Here is a 22643-nt window from a genome sequence, read left to right as displayed (position 1 = left end):
AATACATTATGTGTTTAGTCTGTGCATAGTGTTTCTTTACAAAGTGACATCACAAACTACTGGCCTGGCATAATACAGCGTTTTTAGTCGTTTTCTGCAGATCTGTGTGAATGGGGATTGTTTTGACAATGTTGTCATCTTTTCAAACATGCAAAGGAATTTTTTTTTCCCTTTTTTAGTACGTTGTCGTGTAAAGAGGTTAAGTGAAAATGTAATGAATGTTATAAAGTGCATATATTTAGCAAAATGCTCCTCTCTAGATTTTTTCTAATTGACTAATGAGCTATGTAAAAAGTAGGCTGAATGGCTTTCCTGAGCAACGTTACATGACATTTACAAGATGTTTCAATCGGTTGAAGAAACACTGATTGAGAGATTACATTAGACATAAAACATTTCAGCAAGTAGTACTGTTTCTGTCAACATACCTTCTGATGTTTGTTTTGTGATAACTAGTTGAAGAGAGGAAGAGATGATCGAGTCACGTGTTAGATGCTGGCATGAGCTCAGACCTCAAATCTTGCCCAAGTTTTTAGTGTTTTTTTGTTATTATAAATAGTATAGAATAGTATTGGCTATAGTATAGAATTTTAATATCAACTCTGCAACAAAAAAAATTATAGGTATAATTTTTTTTAACCCTCTGGTCCTCTTCATTTAGGGGTCACACTCCATCACGGTCAAAAGTGACCAAAGCCTTGAAATGTAAAGTGTGTGTGTGTAAGAGAGAGAATGAGAGTCTCTTTTTGATTTTTTTGATTTGTGATTTATTATGTCTTACCCATTAATGTGTGTGTGTGTGTGTGTGTGTGTGTGTGTGTGTGTGTGTGTGTGTGTGTGTGTGTGTGTGTGTGTGTGTGTGTGTGTGTGTGTGTGTGTGTGTGTGTGTGTGTGTGTGCGCGTGCGTGCGTGCGTGTGAGCAAGAGAGAGTCTCTCTTGTATTTTTTTCATGTATTGATTTTAATTCACATGTTCTCAAAATTTGCTCACTTTGTTGTAGTCTTACCAGTTCATTTCTCTTTCTGTGTGGGTGTGCGTCGGTGTCTAATTTGCATTCTTGATATTTTAGAGTGTCACCCCTTCATTGCTGTGCACTTTTTTCTGCACAGTGGCTGATTTGTAGTTTGTATCACCAAAAGTTTCTCTGAATTTTCATATTAGTTCATATTTTCCATTCATTTCCTATGTCATTTCCTATTTTTTAACCGCAAAGGAGTCAAGTTTGACTCTTTTTTTCTATGATCCTTTAACATATCCAAATCATGTCAAAGATTATTTTTTGTATGTTCACATAGCTAATGCGACAAAAGTCACCAAGTGTCATCCCATTCTGATGAAGCAACATTTTTGAACATTTAAAAACATTCGGTCATTTTTGACCGAAGAGGCTCAGAGGGTAAAGTTCTGTATTGCAGGTTGAACGACTTGGTTAAAGTCGAGTTGAAGTCGACTAGTCGCTGATGAGGTCATTAATGAACAAATCGAGCTGAGAGTCGAACGTGGGTTGCCTTGTGAACAGCAATGACATATGACACAGTGCTGCCCACAAGGCTATTGCTCCTACATAACAGCTTATTTTTATCGGTTCTTTTGTCTTTGGGCCGTTATATTTCTCACAGATTTCTGCTCATTCTTAATCAGATACTGATAAAGTAGCACAGTAAAGATTACATTTATATGAATGCATTAGTGAGAGAGCGATTGCTTGTGAATTAATTCCACCTGGCAGCGTGTCTCTACTATAGTGAAGCTGTGTGTTTTAGTTACTAAGAAATATATGCTAGAACTTTTCATTTTCTAAGCTATTTTATTGATAAATCACATAACAGTGTTGACAATACATGTCTGCGCTACTGAATGTTTCTGTGTGTAGCTACTGTCTGTATGTGTGTGCGTTACAATGCAGCAGCACATTAGATCAGAACGGCGATTAACTTGCGTGTACATTAGGCTGTTTAAAACGTGCATTCGCCCGACTAATTTTGAGCATCCAGATGGTATAATCAAAAATATCTTGTGGAGCGTTCTCGGAGTATGCATTTAATTGTTATTTAAAAAAAAAAATGTAAGTACTTTTTATTTATTTATATATATATATATATATAGTACTTTATTCACTTTTACTGAAGTGAGGAAGCCATTACTCAGACGTTTGATGTCCCTAGCTGCAGTCTGCCACCTGCTGATTTCATGCAGCTGAGTGTAAGGAAGTCAGCTAACTGCCTTTCCCTTATCACAACACTATGAGGGGGGAGGGGGAGAAACCTCAAGAAAAACATAAATTCTTGGAAGAACACTTTAGATCCCTCTCCATCCCCATCTTTGGCCTATCAGAGAACTGCATGCACAGCCGAATGCAGACCACAGGAATTGAAAACACCCATCCCTGCTAGGGTGTGTGTGCATGTGTTGATCTTACCTCAGTACCTATATAATACACCCCTCTCTGCTTCTCCTTTTTCACTCTTCACTCTGTCCTGTGTGGCTTGCCATAACTGTACCGATACAGAGGAAAACGGCTCTTTGCAGCATGTTTGTAGTGTATGTTTTGATTTCCCTTTTTAACAGGTGTGAATGTGGTGGGGTAAACATGTTATGTAGTGTATACACATGTCTGTTCAATACCGCAGCTCCCCCAAGGTATTCAGCAGCAGTGAAAAACTAGTGGTACAACGGATCACATAACTCACGGTTTCGGATCATATTATAGTTTTTGAGTCATGGATCGGATCGTTTTTTGGATCAGCCCAAATTTTTTTTTTTAAATAAATATGTGGGGGTGAAATGACAGTGTTCACTGTATAAATTAAATATAGATCTTTGTTAAAGCTGTGTTGTTTGATTTAACATTAATGATAAAGATAGGAACAGGTATTTATAGGGTGCTGTCACTTTTAGACCTAATGATACACATCTGATTTCTCTCAACTGTTTACGTTCACTTAATGCAGTGGTTCTTAAACTTTTTGTAGTGGCGTACACTCTGCACTCTAAGTGGAAGAGGGGGTACGCAGAAGGATGTTAAATTCCTCAGTCACACCTTTTTCATTAAAGGTTTAGTTCACCCAACAATTTAAATTCTGTCATTAATTACTCACCCTCATGTCGTTCAAAACCCGTAAGACCTCCGTTCAACCTTAATGTTATGAAGCGATGAGAAAGCTTTTTGTGTGCAAAAAAACCCCCTAAAATAACGACTTTATTCAACAATGTCTTCTCTTCCACGTCATTCTCCTACGCTGTTGACGTAGTGTAAACAGTGCAGCGCTTCTGGGTTTTACGTCAGAACGTCGGCTCATTATTGGCCAGCATCACACACATGACCAGTGTCAGCCAATAGTGAGCCGACGTTCTGATGTAAAACCCAGAAGCGCTGCACTGTTTACACTACGTTGAAAATGGAGGAAAATGACGTGGAAGAGAAGACATTGTTGAATAAAGTCGTTATTTTAGGGTTTTTTTGCACACAAAAAGCTTTCTCATCGCTTCATATCATTAAGCTTGAACGAAAGTCTTACGGGTTTGGAACGACATGAGGGTAAGTCGTTCCAAACGGGGACAACATTTGCCCCCTTAAATCGATTTTTCCATTTTTTGCTGCAATACTGCTGTTTTTGTTGGAACTATTATTTTGTTGCAAAATAGAGCATAAAATACTGACAATACTATGTTTAAAATGAACATCACTTAATATTACCCTTTCGTTTGTTGAACTGTTGTATAAAATCATTGTCACATTTGCAATCGTGTGGATATTCGGGAAACATTGCATTCTTGATCGTATAATATATGATCAACATTAAAAACAAGAACACACACTGGGTATGTTTTTGTATCAAAGAGAGTTTGAGTCTTAAATAGATGTCTATGTATAGTCTGTGTCAATATTTGTTCTTCATGCTAGTAAGTGCTGAATCCCCACTTTTACAAAAGTACATTGTCGAGAACGGCAGTAAAGTATAGCGTGATTTGCTAAGTGATTTGCATACTCTGCACGCAATCTGTCATATGCACGCTACTTGTGTGGATGCAGTCAGTTTTGGCCGCAAAAGATGAGGTCACTTGATTGGATGTCATGTTTTTACAGCATTTTACCTGCTCAATTTTAATGTTAATTTAAGGTGGGTTAGAATTAAATGAATGGCAAAACTCAGCATTTTGTTCGTGTACCCCATCTGTCACCTCACATACTCCAGTTTGAGAACAACTGACTTAAGACATATAACATCTGATTAAAAGAATATTTGGAAAGACAGGTATTTTAGATAATTTTGTGTATGTGTCTGTCCATTCAAATTCAAGGAGACGCAAAAGAGTACTCGATTCGGTGTGTGCGCGCTATATCTGAAAAGCGCCACTCTCTGTGTTTGTGTGCAGATAACAGTGTGCGAGTGACGAAGTTCTCTTTCGCCTCTTCTTGCACTTGAATGTTTAAATTGGCAAGACTTATGAACACGTGCAAATGATAAACTTTCACTCTATGATAGTTAAACTTTGCAACTAACCCGCGAATCACATGCATGATGATCTGTGGGGTCTGGTCCGTACGGATCAACTACGATCTGTTACACCCCTATGAAAAACACAACAGCCTCACAATCTGTTCACATACATGTAAACCAATTTATAGCCATAATAGTTCACATACATGTAAACCAATATGGCCACCACAATAATCTTGCTTGGTTTTTCACCCTTTTTATATTAGGTAACTTTTAAGTACTATGAACAATGTACTTATTGTGTTCATGTTGTATTGCAAAACACTTTTACTGACATTGAGGTGGGATAGGGATAAAAGCCCCGATATATGATATCGAAGAACAAAGTGATGAGATGTAATTTTGAACAAAATCGGGCCAAAACGAAGTTTGTTTGGAGTTTGTTTTGGGAGTTCAAACAGCTTGCCAAAAAGAGCTTTCAGGAAAGATTCCCTCTGGCTGGTTTACACCTTTGTACCACCATTGGTCAGTGGCGATAATGTAATCAATGGGTGCGCTTCTTTCACATGGAAATCTTCTCCAGTTCATTTCTTTAGTTCAGTCTTTTAAGGTCAGACGTCCGCAAGTAAAAACATGAGCATGCTGGAGAGCTGATTTATAGTAGAAAATCGTTGTACTTCTGATTAAATGAGACGCTGACATTGTTTTTCATGTTTAATAATGTAAAGCTTTTTGCTTTTAAGCAATCTATTGTATAAAGTGCTATATAAATAAATGTCATGTGAACAACTGAATTATTAATGCAGAACTGAATGTAGGCAAATTGTTAAATAACCATTTAACAGTGATAATAATGTATCATTACTGCTTAGCTAAAAATGGAAAATTCAGCATTTAAAGCATGCCATAAGGTAGGGTTGGCCAATAGCCAATGGCCAAAAAAATCTGTATTTTTGGGCTAAATGGTGATGTATGGTATAATCTCAGTATTTTTCTATTTTTTCTATTATTTGTTTTCTATTTGAATTTAAAAATTAAAGATTAATTAAAGATTTTTTTAATTTCATATCCTGATCAATATTGTCCTACAAACAGTGTTCATATTGAAGGCTATGAAAACAAACATAGTGAATGTAACCTTGCAGTCTATCCAAAAAAGGGGTCAAATCACATTACATTCTAACATTGCAAAATTGCAATCTAACTAAAAACAAAATAATGCTTTTTAAAGAAGTAGTTAAATTCACTAAACTTAAAATGAAAATAAATAAAACAAAACTGATATCATAAAAATACACTTGTAGGTTTGAAATTCTATTGCACATTTATGTTCACCAACAACAATATTCAACAACAAATATTTTGGCAAAATATATTTATAATTTAGTGTTAATGTATATTTTAGTCAGAATTATTGCACTCCTATTCTATTAAGCTCCATCTTGCGGCGGCGCTCGTTCGAGGAAGTTTAGCTTGCAGAAGGCTCGTCCACTCCTGAAAGCAAATATTTGCTTGACTTTCTAACATTTACAGATGGAGAATATGTCTGTGAAATGTAAGTTATGCACTGAGGAAATTATTGGATATCACTTCAGCTTAAAGATTATTAATAGAGGTATATTTGTTTCCACCAATCGCTGCACAAGTTAAGGTGACGTATGATGACGAAAGCACGTTAGTGTGAGCCCTCCTGGAACCCATAGAGAATGCATTGCAGTGCCTGCCAGAGTGAAATCGCCAAAATCAAAAAGAGGCGGTACTCCACAGAACGTGACTTGACGCTGATTGGACAGAACAACAGTGAAGGGCTAGCGTAACTCTGTGGTTGAATGTGAATGTGATTGAAAAAGTCCCTTTCGCACTTTGGCGGTGCGCGCCCTAATGAAGAAACCACCCCTTATTAACAGTATACCGCTGGTCATGTATTACCCTTATAAAAAATATCAAAAAATGAATATATTGGGGTCTCAAGGTTAGGACAGGACAGGTTTGGTGGTATGGTTAGGTTTAAGGATTGGTTAAGGTGTAAGGGAAGGGTCAACAGTGTTATTCATCTGTAATTACATGCAGATTGGATGTTCAGTTTAGCGGACAAGTCAGTGCACGAGAATAAAAGCGAAAGAGAGCAAGTAAGTCAAGACGGCACAGACAGAAGGCTTATCTAATGTTATGTTATCCTATCCGAGCATTCCAAAACAAGAATATTTTCATAACAATAAGCCGCTTAAAATTAAGAAAGTTATCAACATAACTGATATTCAAAATGGTAAGCAAGCGCTACTTTGTTTACGTTTCGTATATATGCGTATATCCTTGTTTCGGTTTCTCGTGGAGGCGCAGAACGCACATGCTAGTTTACAGTCAGCTGTTGTCTGTGCTGTGTGTTCAAGCACAGCTTTTGGTCCAGATGCAGCCAACGCAAGGCGACAACACCTTCGGTTTTCGTCGCCGCGAGTTCTTTGAAGTCGGCTTGGCTCAAGGAACTGCTTTATACAACATTAGGAAGGTCAGGCCCTTCCCATCAACTCCTTGTCTAAGCTCTTGTTCGATCCAAACTGGACTATTGTAATGCTCTCTTGGCTGGCCTTCCAGCATGCTCTGTCAAACCTCTGCAACTGACCCAGAAGGCTACAGCAAGAGTGCCAAAGAGAGTGCACGTCACCCCTTTCCTCATAAAATTGCACTGGTTGCCAATTGGGGCTCGCATCAAATTCAAGGAACTGATGTTTGCCTACAGAAAAACCACTGGCTCTTCGCCCCTTTACCTAACTCACTACTTCAGACCTATGTGCCCTCCAGAAGCTTGCGTTTTGCAAGTGAATGGCGCCTTGTGGTGCCACCCCAAACAGGCACAAAATCACTTTCACAGACCTTCACCTTGACTGTTCCAAGCTAGTGGAATGACCTGCCTAACTCAACCCGAGCAATTGAGTCTTTAGCCATTTTCAAGAAACTGCTAAAGACTGAAGATCTTTTTCATCAACACCTGACCCATTAATACTAACACTTATTATTCTATATCTATTTATAAATGTAAAAAACCTTGCTATGTGTACTGTGCTAGACTACCTGGGACTAGTCACAGCACTTGCATTTTGTTGCCCTATTGTTGGTTTGATTGCTTCTATTGCTCTCCTCATGTTAGTCGCTTTGGATAAAAGCATCTGATTAAATGTAAATATTGATATCTGTCACGGCTTTGTACAACATTAATGGAGAACGGGTTGGAGTAATGGGCGTGCCGAAAGGTACACAAGGCTACAACAGAAACTAACAGAAACAGCTTTCGCAACCTATTATAAAGACCTTTCTGCATGGACATTATTCTGACCTGCAGAGACCCACACTTGCTTTAATGAGCAAAGTGATGTTCTGCCAATACATGTAACACCGTGTCCTAACCAGATGTGATGTGAAAAGATTCTAGCGACAAGAAATTTGTCTGTCCACACCAAACGCTACATGACTGCGAGACACGACAAATTTAATAAAAAATCACAGCCAATCAGGAGAGCACGTGGGTGGCTCTCTGCAAGAGCACTGCTCTCGCAACGAAATGGAATAGTAAACACTAACCATGTCTCATAGCCTGGTTAAAACCAGACCATTCTCAGTTGTAACTGAGTTATGGTCTGGCAAAGCGTCATAGACAAATCATTTCCAGAGGGGCGTCACCAACGGACGTCGCGGATAGACCTAAAACCAATCAGAGCGATGAAGGAAATGACGTATGCAGAGCGGCCGAGTGTTGTTCTTTGCTCGGTTTTTAACAAAAAGGAAACGTTCAAATCGCTTAAAACAGACGCGATAGCTGATTCGAACGAGTGATGTTCGACGGATTGCCTGATCCATCTTTGTAATGTAGGCTACAAAATCTGCTTCAAAATCCCAGCGCTGTCGTCATCGTGTAAAGCCCGCCCCAACGTTTCTGATTGGTGTCTCGATTTCGACGGATTGGAAATGGGTTTGAATGAGCTCTTTGCCAGACTAACTTTCAGAGCAAATCTAAATTTGCTGGAAGTTGTCTGGGTTTTCCCAGGCTACATGTCTCATGGAATAGTAAACAATAATACAAATACATACTGAGTGACTGATACAAGCTTTGTCGTAGAATACGCTTGTTTGTTTACACGGAGTTCTTGTTTCCTTAAATTTATTTTCAAGATTCAAACTCACATTAAATTCTTTTAACATTAAATAAAGCACATAATCAGTACCTGAGATTATCATTGTTATACTTAGTATATTGTTGTTCCAGCTGCAACATTTCTAAAATAGAATTGGCATGGCTGGTAAGGACAAAAACACCGATTAACATCAAAAAATATACCTTTTATCGCGTCATGACGTTGGTTAGGAAACAGTGCAAGTCAGATCTTTTCAGTGAATCGGGTTATACAGTTCCCAAAACTGGTCTAAAGGACCCATTCACAAATCAGACTGATTCGGTTCTCAAGTTACTTTATGATTCAGTTGCAGCAGTGACCAACCTGCTGAAGATCATGACACTGAGATGAAGACTCTTCATAAGACTTTGAATGTAGTGCGCATGGGCTACTTAAATGGTACTCAATAATACTTTTATGGTGTTTTTTCAGAAAACAGCAAAAGGGTACAATATTCTGGAAATAATGTTTCTTTTTTATTCACAGAAGAAATAATTTTGTAAATGGTTGCTAGTTGTTCTAGGTGGTTTGAATATTCTCTCATTCCTTTTCTTTCTTTCTTTTTTTCGATTTAGAAAGAGGAAGGAAAGGTCCAAGGTCAACTCAACAACACAGACTCCAGCCAGTACATCAGAGACCTCAAGGATCAGATAGCAGATCTCAAACATGAGGTAATTTCAATGCGTTTATAATATACTTTTGCATATTGACTATGTACTTCATGTACCTTTAAGCAGAAGTTTATCGTAGTAGTCAAAGTCAACTAGGCGAGTGTGATGTTTTACCCACCTATGAGATGCTTCTTTTCCTGCCTGATGTATGTTTTTGATCTTTACTATTTGTTTTGTGGTTAGCTTCTTATTTTTCACAAGCTTTATGAGCGCTTTGAACAGATTTGTTAGTTTATTTCACAGGGCTTTTTAAGTGTTAACTACGCCCTGTGCATGGCCTCTTCCTGCACTTCAGTTTGCCCTGCACACGCCCCGTCGCACTGTCGCGCTACACCTATCCGCTCACAGGTGGAGTAACCACCCTGAAATCTGTTCTGTCGAACCCTGTATTTTAATAAATCGACTGCACCTGTGACTCAAGGTCAACCTAATCGAATTGTCAGGTCATCAATCAGACAGATAAACGGAGAGGTACACACAGATTTTACAGTGACGCATGTTCCCGGTTTACTTAGCATTACCTTGGCTCTGCAGTCATTGGAGATGGCACACTGAAAGAATTCTAAACAAGTAGCAGTTAAATCTATTTTTATTTATTTATCCTTTATTCTCCAGGTCATGTGTTAAAGTGCACCTTTTTTTTCCTTCCTTTTTTTGGTGTGTTATAGCTGTGTGTGCACGTAAACGAGTGCACAAAGTCCTCTCCAAAGGGAGTTCATCTCTAGGCACTTTTAAGAAAATAGTTCAAATATACATAGATAAAAAAACAAAAACTTCTTGTGACAACTCTAGGTTGTCTGTAGGTGGTGTTGTTTTTGTGGCTAATGTGTTGTTTTGGTTGTTGCCCACTTCTGGTTGTGGGACTCACGTCTAAACCGTTAAACTTCTCTGTGTTAAATAGCTACTGAGGAAGTATCATAAGTAGATGGCTTGGTGTCTTGAAAAATGTATGGATCAATAAATTTCCTATATAGAGATGGTTTGGTCGTGGAATGATTCAAGGGCTCACAAGACCACTTGTAAAATAAAGTTTTCTTATTTCCTGAATTAAATAACCATATTTCAAAAAGTAAACATATATATTTTTTAAAGACAACTGATTGGAGTGTTTTACAAAATTGTTCAATTATTCTCATTATGCAGATATGACATCACTGTGTGGCGACTGACTGCTGTGGTGGCGGCAGCCGATGTTCTAGTAGATGTTACTTTGAGTCAATAGCTTAAAAGTTTGAGAACCACTGCTATATAGAGCCTTTCATGTGTCTCGAGCTTATGGGAAATATGGATAATGCAAATATGATAGTTAATTTACAGTAAGTGTTATTAGGCATTAAGAATTTGGTCTAGTAGCTTCTTTTGCCGGCCAGTGATGTTTCTTATGTAGGTGGTATAGGCCGATATAGATTGTGTAATGCTTATTTGGAATTTGACATCACTAGCAGTTGTGTTGACACAATATGTGCAGTGAGCATGACAGACTTCAATGATGTTTCTTCCTTTGATGTATTTACGTTACAACCAGTTTTAAACATCCCTAGTGTGATGTTTAGGAAATCACAGTCAAATGTCACATGTCGCATTATTATTTTTTTCTTAGCTAGACATTATTTTACATGGTAAGGGAGCTAAACTGAATGTGGAGTGACAGAACAGAAACTGGAAAGCATTTAATTGATTTATACAGAGGGCAGGATGTAGTGTGATTTTTCTCCTCCTCCCTAATACTGACAACAAAAGGCTGGTAGTTTGCGGTCAAACAACTTTCTACTAAATCCATCTCAATCCCTATCTACAGAGTGCAGCAAGACAGCTTTACCTCTTAAAACCTGCCAGGTTCCTCTTCGTACACAATCAAGCAGCAGCATGAATCCTGTCTGTAGCCACAAACCCTTACGAACAAGACTGATTTGGATGTTTGTGAATGTGTAGTTTGAGAGAAGACCCATTTAATAAAAGTCCAGTTAAATTAACGTTATATATATATTTTTTTGCTTCATGGAATGTTGTAAGTACAATTAGAGTTAATTTACATTTTTATGTTAATGTTTTTACCTTAAAATGTATTAATTTATTCAAATATTTTGCCGATGCTTTCATCTAATTTGTCAAGAGCCAACAACAATCAGTCCATAACGGCAAGTTTAGTAAAACCTCTCACCTTTACACAATATATATCATTTATCTGCAGATGTTTACTAGAGATTTGTGGAATTAAGTTGTAAAGTTGGGCTTAAAAGATCAGCCTCACTAAAGTCGGCTTAGTCATAACTCAAAAACAAAAGGACGGATGTCTGGTATCTGGTTGCTATTTAAATCACGTAGTTGCTAAACAGCGAGAGGTTTCCAATCAGCCGCATTTGCACCAAGCAAAACCATACTCGAGCTAATCTCTCAACATCACAGAGTCATACTTGTGGCCTCACTTGCCATTTTGACGCTGTCTTCCGGCTTGTTCTCTTTCTTCTTTCTTTAGCCTCCACAACTCACACATCAGCCCTCTTCAAATCCCACATGAACACTGTGTTCTCATTTTAAAAACTCTTGGTTGTTTTGTAATTTGGGTAATATTAGTTGGAATGACTGTACATTGTGGAAGGGACATAAAACAGAATGTTACTGATTGTGGTTACACTGCAATACCCATGAATACGTCTCTCCCCACATGTCTGTCTTTCTGAGGCAGAATGTTTCAGGTAAGAGTGTATGCATCTTTATCAACTGCGTGTCATACCACAGAGCAAGTTTCTCAGTTCAAAACCACATTTCACACCAGGACTTTTATGTTATTGGCTTACGGTTGGCCATTTGATTTACTTGGTTTTTTTTTTTAGCATGGGTTAGATGACCTCCTGACTTATTACTTGTTTCTTAAACGTATAGTTCACTCAAAAATATTTTTCTCACCCTCATGTTGTTCCAAAAAGCTATGCATTTCTTTCTTCTTTGGAACACAAAAGATGATATTTTGAAAAACTTTTTTTTGGTCCATACGATTGAAGTCATTCTTCAAAATGTCTTTGAACAGCATTAGGGTAGGTTAATAATAACAGAATTTTCATTTTTGGGTGAACTATCCAACCTGATCTCACAGGAAAACAACTATTATACAAGATGTGAATTCGTATGAATTGGTACGATTTTTAGGAAAAAGAGTATGAAGGTCCACCCTTAACCCCAACCGTCACTGGGCTGTAAGCAGATCATTTGAAAGCATATGAAGGGGATTGTGTGAATTCATACGAATAAGCCATCAATTTGCTAAAATGTAAAATAGTTCTGATTTGCCATGAGATTGTGTTGTTGACGGACTGTAGTTAAAGTTGTTTGTGTAGAAAACTCATTTTGGCCCCATCATCCCACTATATGTGCTTGTTTAAATTGATGGTGCTGTCCAGAGAATGTGCATTGGTGTGTGTTTGGTAACTGTTACCTTTCCTATTATTATCTTTTGTGAAGAAGTGGTTTCCTGGTGCTTATTTGCATGTTGTAAAATGAAATGTTAAAGGTGTTAAAGTTTCAGTTGAGCTGATGTTCTCTTTTTCTCTTCTCATAGATCCGATGCTTAAGAGGGCAGCAGGGATTACCCGACCAACCCAGTTTTGATGGGATTCATATAGTCAATCACTATGGAGGTGACAATGAATCCTACCAGTCCTCTGATGAAGATGGAGTGAAGCTGTCACCCCACCTGACCAGTCATCAGGTTAGAGGCCGGATCACACTACATCCAAACCTGGAGGACTCAGAAAGTGAGGGTGATGAGGAAGGAGATACCCTACGACTTACTGTGCCCTCAAATGGCAGCCATAAGACAACTACAGTATGATCGTATGGATTGGTGACAAACTGCCATCAAAGGTCTGGGAAGGTAACATGGTCTGTAAGCTCGCCCTACAGCATTGAGCATTGGACTCGAACGGGAGAACTTGAAAAGCCCTCATTCATCTTTACAAATGGACTTGTGGAGTCTTATCTCTCTGAAGGTCATGGTTTACATCTGCATTTGTTTTGTTTTTGCCAAAATGCGTCAGATGTTTGTCCTGGCACTACTTTTAATTTAAGCCACAATAAAGATGGCTAATGTGCCTTTTTAGGCTCTTTGAGACCCTTGTAATAAAAGTAATAATTTTGTGGCACGAGATTCCCAAACCTTAAAAGGGGGTCTTCACATTTTTGTTCACATTCTGAGAAGCGACTTTGTATAGCGTAGTGTTTTATGCATTAATCATTGTCATAGCTTTTATTTTTTAAGTCATCCTTTTTTTAAGAAACCATGAGAAACCAGTCAATGCATAACTTTGAGGGATATTAAAGAATGGAACACTATCATCTTTATAATGACATTTATATGTTCCATATTTATACAACGGTGTCATATCTAAAGTTATCAAGTCCTTTTTTCCCTGGCATGAATTATAAGTTTGGGTCTTGAACACATTATGAAATGTGGGTCAAGGAACCAGCATCTATGTAAATATGTACATGTTTTGATTTTTTTTCATCTCCATTATTACTTGAAAATATGTATTCAGTGGATGTCATGTCTATTGTAATGTATTGTACAGTTAAAGGACGTATTACTGAATTTGGGAGGTCTTTGGAGGCAACAACTCTTCCTGGCACACTGCTGTCCAATAACTTTTATGTACTGTAGCTTTGATGTAGTCATTTCTCTATTTCACAGGATGGAATTTTGATTTGTTTTTGTGCCTGGAAAGATTCTATGAAATTCTTGCTGATTTACAATATTTTCTACAAATGTGGTATGCTGAGCATGTTATGAATCATGAATAGCTGCAAACTGATGCAATTGGAGGCAGAGAGCGGTGTTTATCGGAACAATGTTCTCCTATCTCTGGCCTTACTCAAGCCAAGCACTCACGGCTATCACAGGCAATGAGAATACAAGTATACACACATCGTCCCTCCTTTTCTTTTTACATGCATATTCGTACCGACTAGCTTTTGAATCAGTTTGGATTTTTGCACAGATGACATGCATATGACTTCACGACAATGAAATACTACTTATCCCTGTTTATGGCAATATATTTAATTGAGTTTCACTCTACATTGTTGTTCTCCAATGAGTTTTTGTGTCCCAGTGGACTTTGATAGTCATCTTCAAAGCAAAAGAATGAAGTAATTTCAGAGAGAAAGCCTTAAAACCTATCATGATGGATGTAAAGTTGGTACACTATTTGTCCACCTTGCCCACATACAAAATAAAGACTTTGCTAAACGAGCTTGCAAAGCACAAAACACTAAAGTGATTTAAAGCAATTAAGAATAACCATTGTAATATAAACTAAAACCTTACAAAAGTTGAGTGTTTAACAGTGAATTCCTGTGGAATGTTCCTGTGGGCATGAAACGCTATACAGACTGTTGACAATGCAAGATAAGTGTCTTGAAGATGATGGACGTGTTGATTCATATCACAATAAAAAGACCATTTGATAGTAGCCTGTGACTGTCATGCTTTGGTCGCTATTTTCCATGCAGCAGCATGAAATACTGAGTTGATTAGTCAAACGAAAATGTGTGGTAATCCAATTTTTTTTTTTTTTTAAATACATTATTCACAACATTGAATACAATACTATTTTCTAAATTAGTTTCTCTTGAAATCGAGAAAAAAATTCCAATATCCGGGCGTGTATTTTTCTCTTATTATAGGCTACTATTAGGGTTTAATATTTTGTGTAACGCTGGTTTTCAAGACAAATAAACAGCTGCTGAAGGTACAGCCCTCTTTACACTGGAATACTATTGAGATATGTCGCAAAAAAACGTTCTTCAGGAAGTTTGTGTGTGTGCGTGTTTAGATGCTCGTACGCTTAAAACCCATGAGAGGAGATTGGCTGTGCGCTCTTTGCCTTAAACGAAAACACCTCAACTGTCCTGAAATCATCTTACAACTAATTGTGTTAGGCTATCGGGTAAGTACTGCAATTCCTGTTGGGGAATGAGCTCTCGTTAGATTTAAAGTGACTGATTAAACATAATTTTTGAATCAGGGTTTCGCTAAGAGCAATCACAGTTCGCGCGTTTAAAAAACTCGACTAGGCTATCTCTGGAACGTTTTCGGCTACTTGTCCAGAACAAATGCAAACGTTTTAATTTGCACCGCTTGGTATTCCGTTGATGGCATTCAACTGTGCAGGACGATAAACATGAACAAATAGAAAAGAAGCGTTATAAAGATTTTGGTAGCGTTATAAAAATATTATTTAGCCCATCTTTATAACTAAAGAGCAGGCTATGTATTTTAGAAGTACAATATTTAAAGCACATCCTTAGGCTAGCCTATATTAAAAAAAAAAATTAGGAAAAAAAAAGGAAGCAATGGTCAGGATATTGCTTTTTTATCTTCGTTTGTTTATTTTGTTCTGAGAGTTAATTCATGTGTATCATGACATTGACGCAGGTCTATGGAACGACATAAAAGGCTATTTTGTTCTGTTATTGAGATCATTTATTTATTTATCCATTTATTTATTTATTCTCCTAGTGTTCGGTATAGCTTGCCGTGTTTAGATTTCTGTCACTTTCGTTATGTGGGATAGCCTAAATATGATTGTTTCCAATGTTTCTCGTGATGGAGTACACAGTATGTGAGATAACGTCAGTCAGAACATCAGTCAAGATATTGGCAACAGTGTCCTTGCATTATCGGTATCCTATCTACCGGATACCCTGGGGTGGCATGTCTAATCGACGGAGGGCACATTGCGCTTTGATTTCCTGCGCTTCGCTGTTGGCAGTAGGCTATCAAACACACTCACTCTTCTGCGGATCCTGGACTGTGCGATTATAGGTAGCCTATCTGATGGGCGCGACAGATTTCATAAATCCATAGGCTACAAACTGATCATAAAGTGAGCGAAACATGTCCAAATAACGAGATGAAGCAGTAAAGATAACGGTTAGCCCCACACATTTTTTTTTTTTTTTTACAGCTTTTTGCCCTAAATGACAGACAGCGCTCTAGTGAAGTGAAGCGATTACTTTGCGAGACGGCTGTCACGAGTCAAAGGCAGGTGAGACGGAGACTGATTGGCTGATGTAGGCCTACGGGCTCCCACTGATTGTCTGCCGCACGAGCTGAATGCGTGTCCCTGTTGTGTCCACGACAGATCACCAGCGTCCACTCTGAACAAGGACGCTCTGTTCAGTGAACAGCCACGAAACTCGAGATCACCGTGACCCCGCTGGCGTGTGGACAGCTTTATTTCTACTAAAACCAAGTTTTACTTGATCATCTCGATAAAGTCCGGTTAATGAACCTATAGTCAAGTATGAATTCAACCGCAGCGTTTTTGAGAACTTAAAGCTGCATTCTAATTTCGGACATTAACTTTAGGGGTGAATTCTGGTTGATTGGGACACTTTTTTTGCCATTGAGATGATTGGAATTAATAAAACGTAATAAATAAATAAAACTTAATCTGGAAAATTAAACCTTTTATAAAAATAAAAAGGTTTTGTGAAAAAGATTTTGACTGTGTTAGAGTCGAGGTTACAGGGTTGACAGATTTATTGTTCATTCGGCATTGGCCTTGCGCAAGGTCACGACAATTCAATGTGTTTATTAGAAATATAAATATTTGATAGACTATTTATCTTAGGCTAGTTTTACAAATAACTGTTTTAAAAATCCAATTGTTTTCTTTAAAAAAATCATGATAACGGGGTTAATGACTTCAAAGGCCTATTTTGGACAATTGTAGCAAAACATAAGATAAAGTGATTAAGGGAAGAACATATTTGGCTTTGAAGAGTTTAATAATGACGACGTTTATGCCATAGTGTTTAGTTTAGGCTATTGAATTATATCTGGAGGGGTGTTTTTGGCACATTACCCGAAACTTAAATCTAAAAAAAAATACTGAATAAAATAATAAATAGGCTATTGAATACATTTTAAATTAAATATTTTATCTAGCCCTAATGAAAGTCTACATATTTGTTAATAGCCTACAGCAAACAAAAATAAATACATAGTCAGCACGATTTCTGTTTATGTGTTAAGAAAAAAAGCCAATAACAATATAGACCTATTTGTAGCATTTTATATATGTCTATATAAAGGACTCAAAATGCCCCCTTGTGCATGATCCATAGGTGAACGCAAAACAAATTAAATAAGCAGTCCCTAAATTTTTTTTTTTTTAAATGTGCTTTGGAAGAATTTTTTTTATTTTTTAACAGCAAGTCTACAAAACCCTGCGCAAATCGTTAGCTGCAAAGGCATACACAGGCTGGGTTGCCGTCTCCTGGTTTCCTCTCCCCCTGCAGCTAGGGATTGAGTAACACATTGATAAAACAGTGTATCACTTATCCTGATAGCCACGGTTCCCCCCGGACCTGTCTCTCCTCTCATAGAGGGGCGGACCAATCACAGGCCTAAGGCTTGGTAGTTGTCCCTTTAAAGCACCTGTCTTCATAACACCTGGCAGACGAGAGAATTGCTTTACGCATGCTCCCACTCTGCCATCCTCTATACAGACGCGCTGCTCTTCAACCAAATGGTCTTCAAATCTTTTCAGAGATAAAAAGCCAGCGCATCTGTGGATCTGACAGATTGCCTGATCTTCACTAATGACCGAGGACATCGAAGGAAGGAACTAGAGGAGACACAATGCCTAGGTCTTTCTTGGTGAAGAGCAAAAAAGCACACAGCTACCACCAGCCACGATCTTTGGAGGATGACTACAAAAGACTTGATTCTATTTTAGCTCACATATGCGCAGGTATGTCAAAATTACATGTAAAATTATAAATGATAAACGATTTACAGAGAACAATGCATTGCAATTGTCATACAGAATATATATATTTATGCAAAAAAAACGAAAGAAAAAAAAACGCTTGTCTTGTAGATTCTTTTCTTTTTATTCCTACATAAACATAATGAGGTCATTGTTTATTTGTCTAAGAAAGAAAGTGATGGTAAAATACTGAGCGTACGCAGACTACATTTGTGTGGGGAAAAGTCTGGATTCTAGATTTTCGTTTTATCCATAGCCTATGTTGTGAGATTCGGATTCAGTAGTTTACAGCTGGTTTTGACTGGGAAAAATCATTACAGAAAGCAAAACTTCAGACGAGTCAGAGTGCTGTACGGATGCTCTGACAGGCGACACGACTGATGCTTGTTCACCGGACTCTCGCCTGGTGGATCAAGCTGATATTTCCTCCAAATCTCCTCTCAGCTCTGGGGGAAGCGTGTGCGACCGCTCGTCAGATTACGAGGACTTTTGGCGACCTCCATCACCATCAGCATCACCGGGTAGGGGTGTACTTTATTGAAGATATCTAAATATTTAAAGCCCATAAAATTGCAACTATAGTGTGAATGCATGATAGTTTTTATATTATTTATACCTGGCGGTGGAAGTTATTGCACGGGTGCTTTCGTTCATTTCGGATTACTATCGGACAGAATTTGAATAAAACAATGTTTAGCAAATATATATCACAAAAACATTTGTTTTAAAAGTATATCATATAAGCTATTTGACCTTATCAAATTTTGTCACAAAACGTAGCTACGTGACAAATAAATAGCCTACAGTAGGCTAGCACATACAGGCCTCTAAGATAAATCTGGAAAACATCTAAAAGACATTTTAGATAAAGCAATTTTACATCTTAGTAATCATACTAAACATCTTAAAGACATTTTCTAAATGTCTATTTAACATATCTGACAGGAAACGTCTTTGAGACATAGCCTATCGCAGATGAGCAAGCAATCTTGCAGAGCTATCAATGGAAACATTAACATTCACTCTATAGCCTATAATTCTAAACCGAATAACAGCATATTTAAAACACGGAAATCATTAGGCTAATTGATCGTTTTTCTCTTTTAACAGAGTCAGCCAAATCTTTTTCACCCTCCGTTGAGGAAACACAGCCCTTCGCCGTCCCTTTCAGGCCTTACGCGTGGAGCAGGTACTCGGGATGTGAATTCAGACAGCTGGTACATAATCTCAATCATCACCACTCTCACGAGCGGCCAACTCCTCCAGCCTATTACAATGAGCGCGTGCATGTCGAGCCCTCTCTATTCACTGAACGAGGATCTGGCGCAGGCATTTACGGCTCCACTGCCACCCTATTCGAGCGCGCCACTGCCTCTGGATTTTATGATGACACCAGCATTCTGGGAAAAGGAACTGAGATCAAGTCCAGCTCCGATGCGATGTGTAGTCGTCTCCTGCTAAATGGCGCATACAAATGCATCAAATGCAGCAAGGTAATGTTTAGGCCTATAGCGCAAATTAGCTCGACTGTTTTTAGAAATCACGATTAGACATTATTTATTAAAGATGGTCCTCTCTGCTCCACAGGTGTTTTCTACACCACATGGCTTGGAAGTTCACGTCCGGAGGTCGCATAGTGGAACAAGACCCTTTGCTTGCGACATCTGTGGGAAAACGTTCGGACACGCGGTCAGTCTGGAACAACACAAAGCCGTTCACTCACAGGTCACTCATCATGTTCATATTTAAGAATGAAAATCATAGCACAAATGTTTAATTAGTGTAACTGAAATCGATTGAATTTGAACAAACACGCCTTTTATCCCACAGGAGAGAAGTTTTGATTGTAAAATCTGTGGGAAAAGTTTTAAAAGATCATCCACTCTGTCCACTCATCTCCTTATACACTCCGATACACGACCCTACCCATGCCAGTACTGCGGGAAGAGATTTCACCAGAAATCAGATATGAAGAAACACACATTCATCCACACAGGTAAACGAAATAAAGGTGTAGCCTATGGAAATGTATCTAGAACTGTATCTATAAAATAGAACCTTGGATGAAAACGTTGACGTGTGGATTTTCTCTCCTAGGGGAAAAGCCACACAAATGTCAGGTGTGTGGGAAAGCTTTCAGTCAGAGCTCCAATCTGATAACGCACAGTCGAAAACACACTGGATTCAAACCGTTTGGATGTGACCTCTGCGGCAAAGGATTCCAGCGCAAGGTCGATTTAAGAAGACACAAGGAAACACAACATGGACTGAAGTGAGGAAACATTGGTTCATGAGTCAAGGACTTTACCAAACACTATTGGAAAACCCGTCGGGACTTTAACAGGCTTTTTAATTTAACAAGCTACAAATGCTCATTCATAAAACATTAAATCAGTGTTTTAGAGTTGGCGACTAATAGCGTTTACATTAGTTGTAGAGCTGTTTATGCTTTGTGAGATTTGCCTACGAGTCAGCAGCAGGCCAGCAGGTCTGACAGCTTTCATGGTGATATTATAACAGGGTATCTTCATTCAAATCAATAGTCCGCTGCAGAAACATGTCAGGCATCGTGTCTGAACCCAAAATATTTTCACCAAAATAATCAGGGACGAAATATAACCGCCGCGAGAAAGGACACTGTATCACCCAAAATATCAGCTGAAGTAGAGAAAAATCACCGCATCTCAAAAGAATGTCACTTTGTTTTCAACGCTGCAAATGGGATGCTGGCAAAACAAGCACTACAATGACTGCGAGATTTCATCAATAAAAGGATTGTTTGTGTACTATAGCCCAACTTAAATTATTTGGCTTGTCGAACCATTACAGTCATCATTTCTTCTTTTCTATTAGGTTCGTTTTCTTTAGCGTAAATAGATTTACTTAATAGGCTAGGCTACCCTGTCAGATAAATTAAATTGACAAATACCCTATTTGTTTTATATAATTTACACTATTTATTGAAATAAAGAAAACTACGAAGAGATATTTCTACCGTGTATTTTTTGTGTGTGTGTAGCTAATAAACAAAGTTGTTGTTTCATATGATTTGTTAAATCTCTGTAGGCTACGTTGCGCATCAAGCTAAGCTTAGTCCATTTCATTTTATGATTGTAAAGCATTTCGTTACGTTTTAAATAAAAATAGCCTATAGGCCTATTTATTCGCAACAGAGCTGGAAATTCCACTTATCATGTGTTTCGCGATCAGTGCATTCGCATTATCTTAGGCCTATATTTTCAAGTTAAGAATTATTGAAACACCATTAAATAGCCTAAGTTAATGGGAAGCAAGAATTATTCGATATTAGAAAAGAAAGGGACGGGAAAAATAAAGACACATGATAAATTATTTATAAATCTCAGTAGGCTATTTACTATAGGAGACCACAAAAAAGTGTCACAAAATAAAGCTATGCTACTCTATTGAACTGATCTACTAAAAAATACACTTAAATCAACTTTATACATTTATGTTTGAAGATAACATAATTAGCAGCATATTGTGTAAAGTTTAAATGAAATTCAACAGTCATCAAAGTGATCATGTTGCAAATATAGCCTAATTGTTGTATTTGATTTAGGCCCGATTGTTTACTGCTCAATTTACTTGATTAAAATGAGCAAATGCAGCACAATTCTTTTGAATTTGGTCTCAATTAATTTCAGTGTAGCCTACACTCCCCATTTACTTAATTCAGTTGTGTTGGGACTAGTGAATAAAACTGCAAAAATTAGGATTCTATTAAAAACTGTATACTATTTATAGGCCTATTATTATTTAACATTTTATGGCAGTTAAACTTTATGCTCATTTTTAATAAAAAAATGCTAAAACTAAATCATCTAAAACTTGGAGTAACATTTTTACTGTTCATTTTGTTTCAGACGCTGCTGTTAATTTTCCCAGTGATTTATTCCTGAGAAACACATGCCACATTTAACATTATTGAAATCACTTTGTATTTAGTCTATTTTTAATACGTAAATATTTATAATTGCATCAAATCATTAATTATATAGCCTATTATATTTTTGTGTGTGCAAATGATATGCTATGTGCAGATATCGAATCAAACGGCTTGTTGTCTCGTCTTATCTGACCATGAAAATTATTATTCCCTTTTATTTACACTCTAAACACAGTTGGATCTCCGCTGTTAACTAAACTAAGTGTAAATAAAGGGAGTTTATTCAGCAGGATATAACAGGATTCAACCTCGGGATATAACGTCAGCTTATCTAGGGATCTGGCACAATGAAGGTAAATAATATAGGCTACGGTTTAAAATATGTTTCAAACAACGCAACCGCGCTGCATTAGCCGGAAAAAAAAAACATAATTTCTCATTTTCCAAAAGTACCCTCAACATTTTTCGAGATGCCATGATATTAGTTCTGTGTTACAACTTAGAAGCACAAGTTTTGGTATAGTGCGAAGAAACAATCAAAGGTTGAAATCACTGACTTTTGATAGCTCAAATCTTACTGCATTCAGGCCCGCGAAAATACTGAATATTTTAAAACCCCGAAGATTTGACTGAGAGGAACAGGAAAATGCATATTTATTCTAGAGAAAAGAGAGATC

General features: G+C 37.7%; 2 protein-coding genes across 8 annotated transcripts in view; both read left to right on the top strand.

The window, feature by feature from the left end:
- evi5b (ecotropic viral integration site 5b) overlaps positions 1-13442 on the top strand; it is a 64677-nt gene extending 51235 nt beyond the window's left edge. For all 6 annotated transcript variants that reach the window (XM_056246362.1, XM_056246357.1, XM_056246358.1 and 3 more), the window contains 2 exons: positions 9184-9279; positions 12836-13442. In XM_056246362.1, the coding sequence (XP_056102337.1) occupies positions 9184-9279; positions 12836-13108 (369 nt within the window). In that variant the 3' untranslated portion in view covers positions 13109-13442. The remainder of the gene's footprint in view (positions 1-9183; positions 9280-12835) is intronic.
- A 1675-nt stretch (positions 13443-15117) lies between these two features.
- Positions 15118-21040, top strand: gfi1ab (growth factor independent 1A transcription repressor b). Of its 2 annotated transcripts, XM_056246364.1 has the most exons (7): positions 15118-15224; positions 17835-18038; positions 18377-18577; positions 19167-19549; positions 19644-19781; positions 19887-20052; positions 20154-21040. In XM_056246364.1, exons 2-7 carry the CDS (start codon positions 17927-17929, stop codon positions 20330-20332), a joined length of 1179 nt encoding a protein of 392 aa, XP_056102339.1. In that variant the 5' UTR covers positions 15118-15224; positions 17835-17926; the 3' UTR covers positions 20333-21040. The 2 variants fall into 2 exon arrangements, with proteins under 2 accessions (XP_056102339.1, XP_056102340.1); XM_056246365.1 differs by lacking the exon at positions 15118-15224 and having other exon boundaries at positions 17542-18038.
- Positions 21041-22643: the final 1603 nt, after the last annotated feature.

This window comes from Rhinichthys klamathensis, unplaced genomic scaffold (genome assembly GCF_029890125.1).
Source record: "Rhinichthys klamathensis goyatoka isolate OS25496 unplaced genomic scaffold, OSU_Roscu_1.1 h1tg000036l_1, whole genome shotgun sequence".
Taxonomy (NCBI): Eukaryota; Metazoa; Chordata; class Actinopteri; order Cypriniformes; family Leuciscidae; genus Rhinichthys; species Rhinichthys klamathensis.
This window is presented reverse-complemented; position numbering and strand designations above follow the sequence as displayed.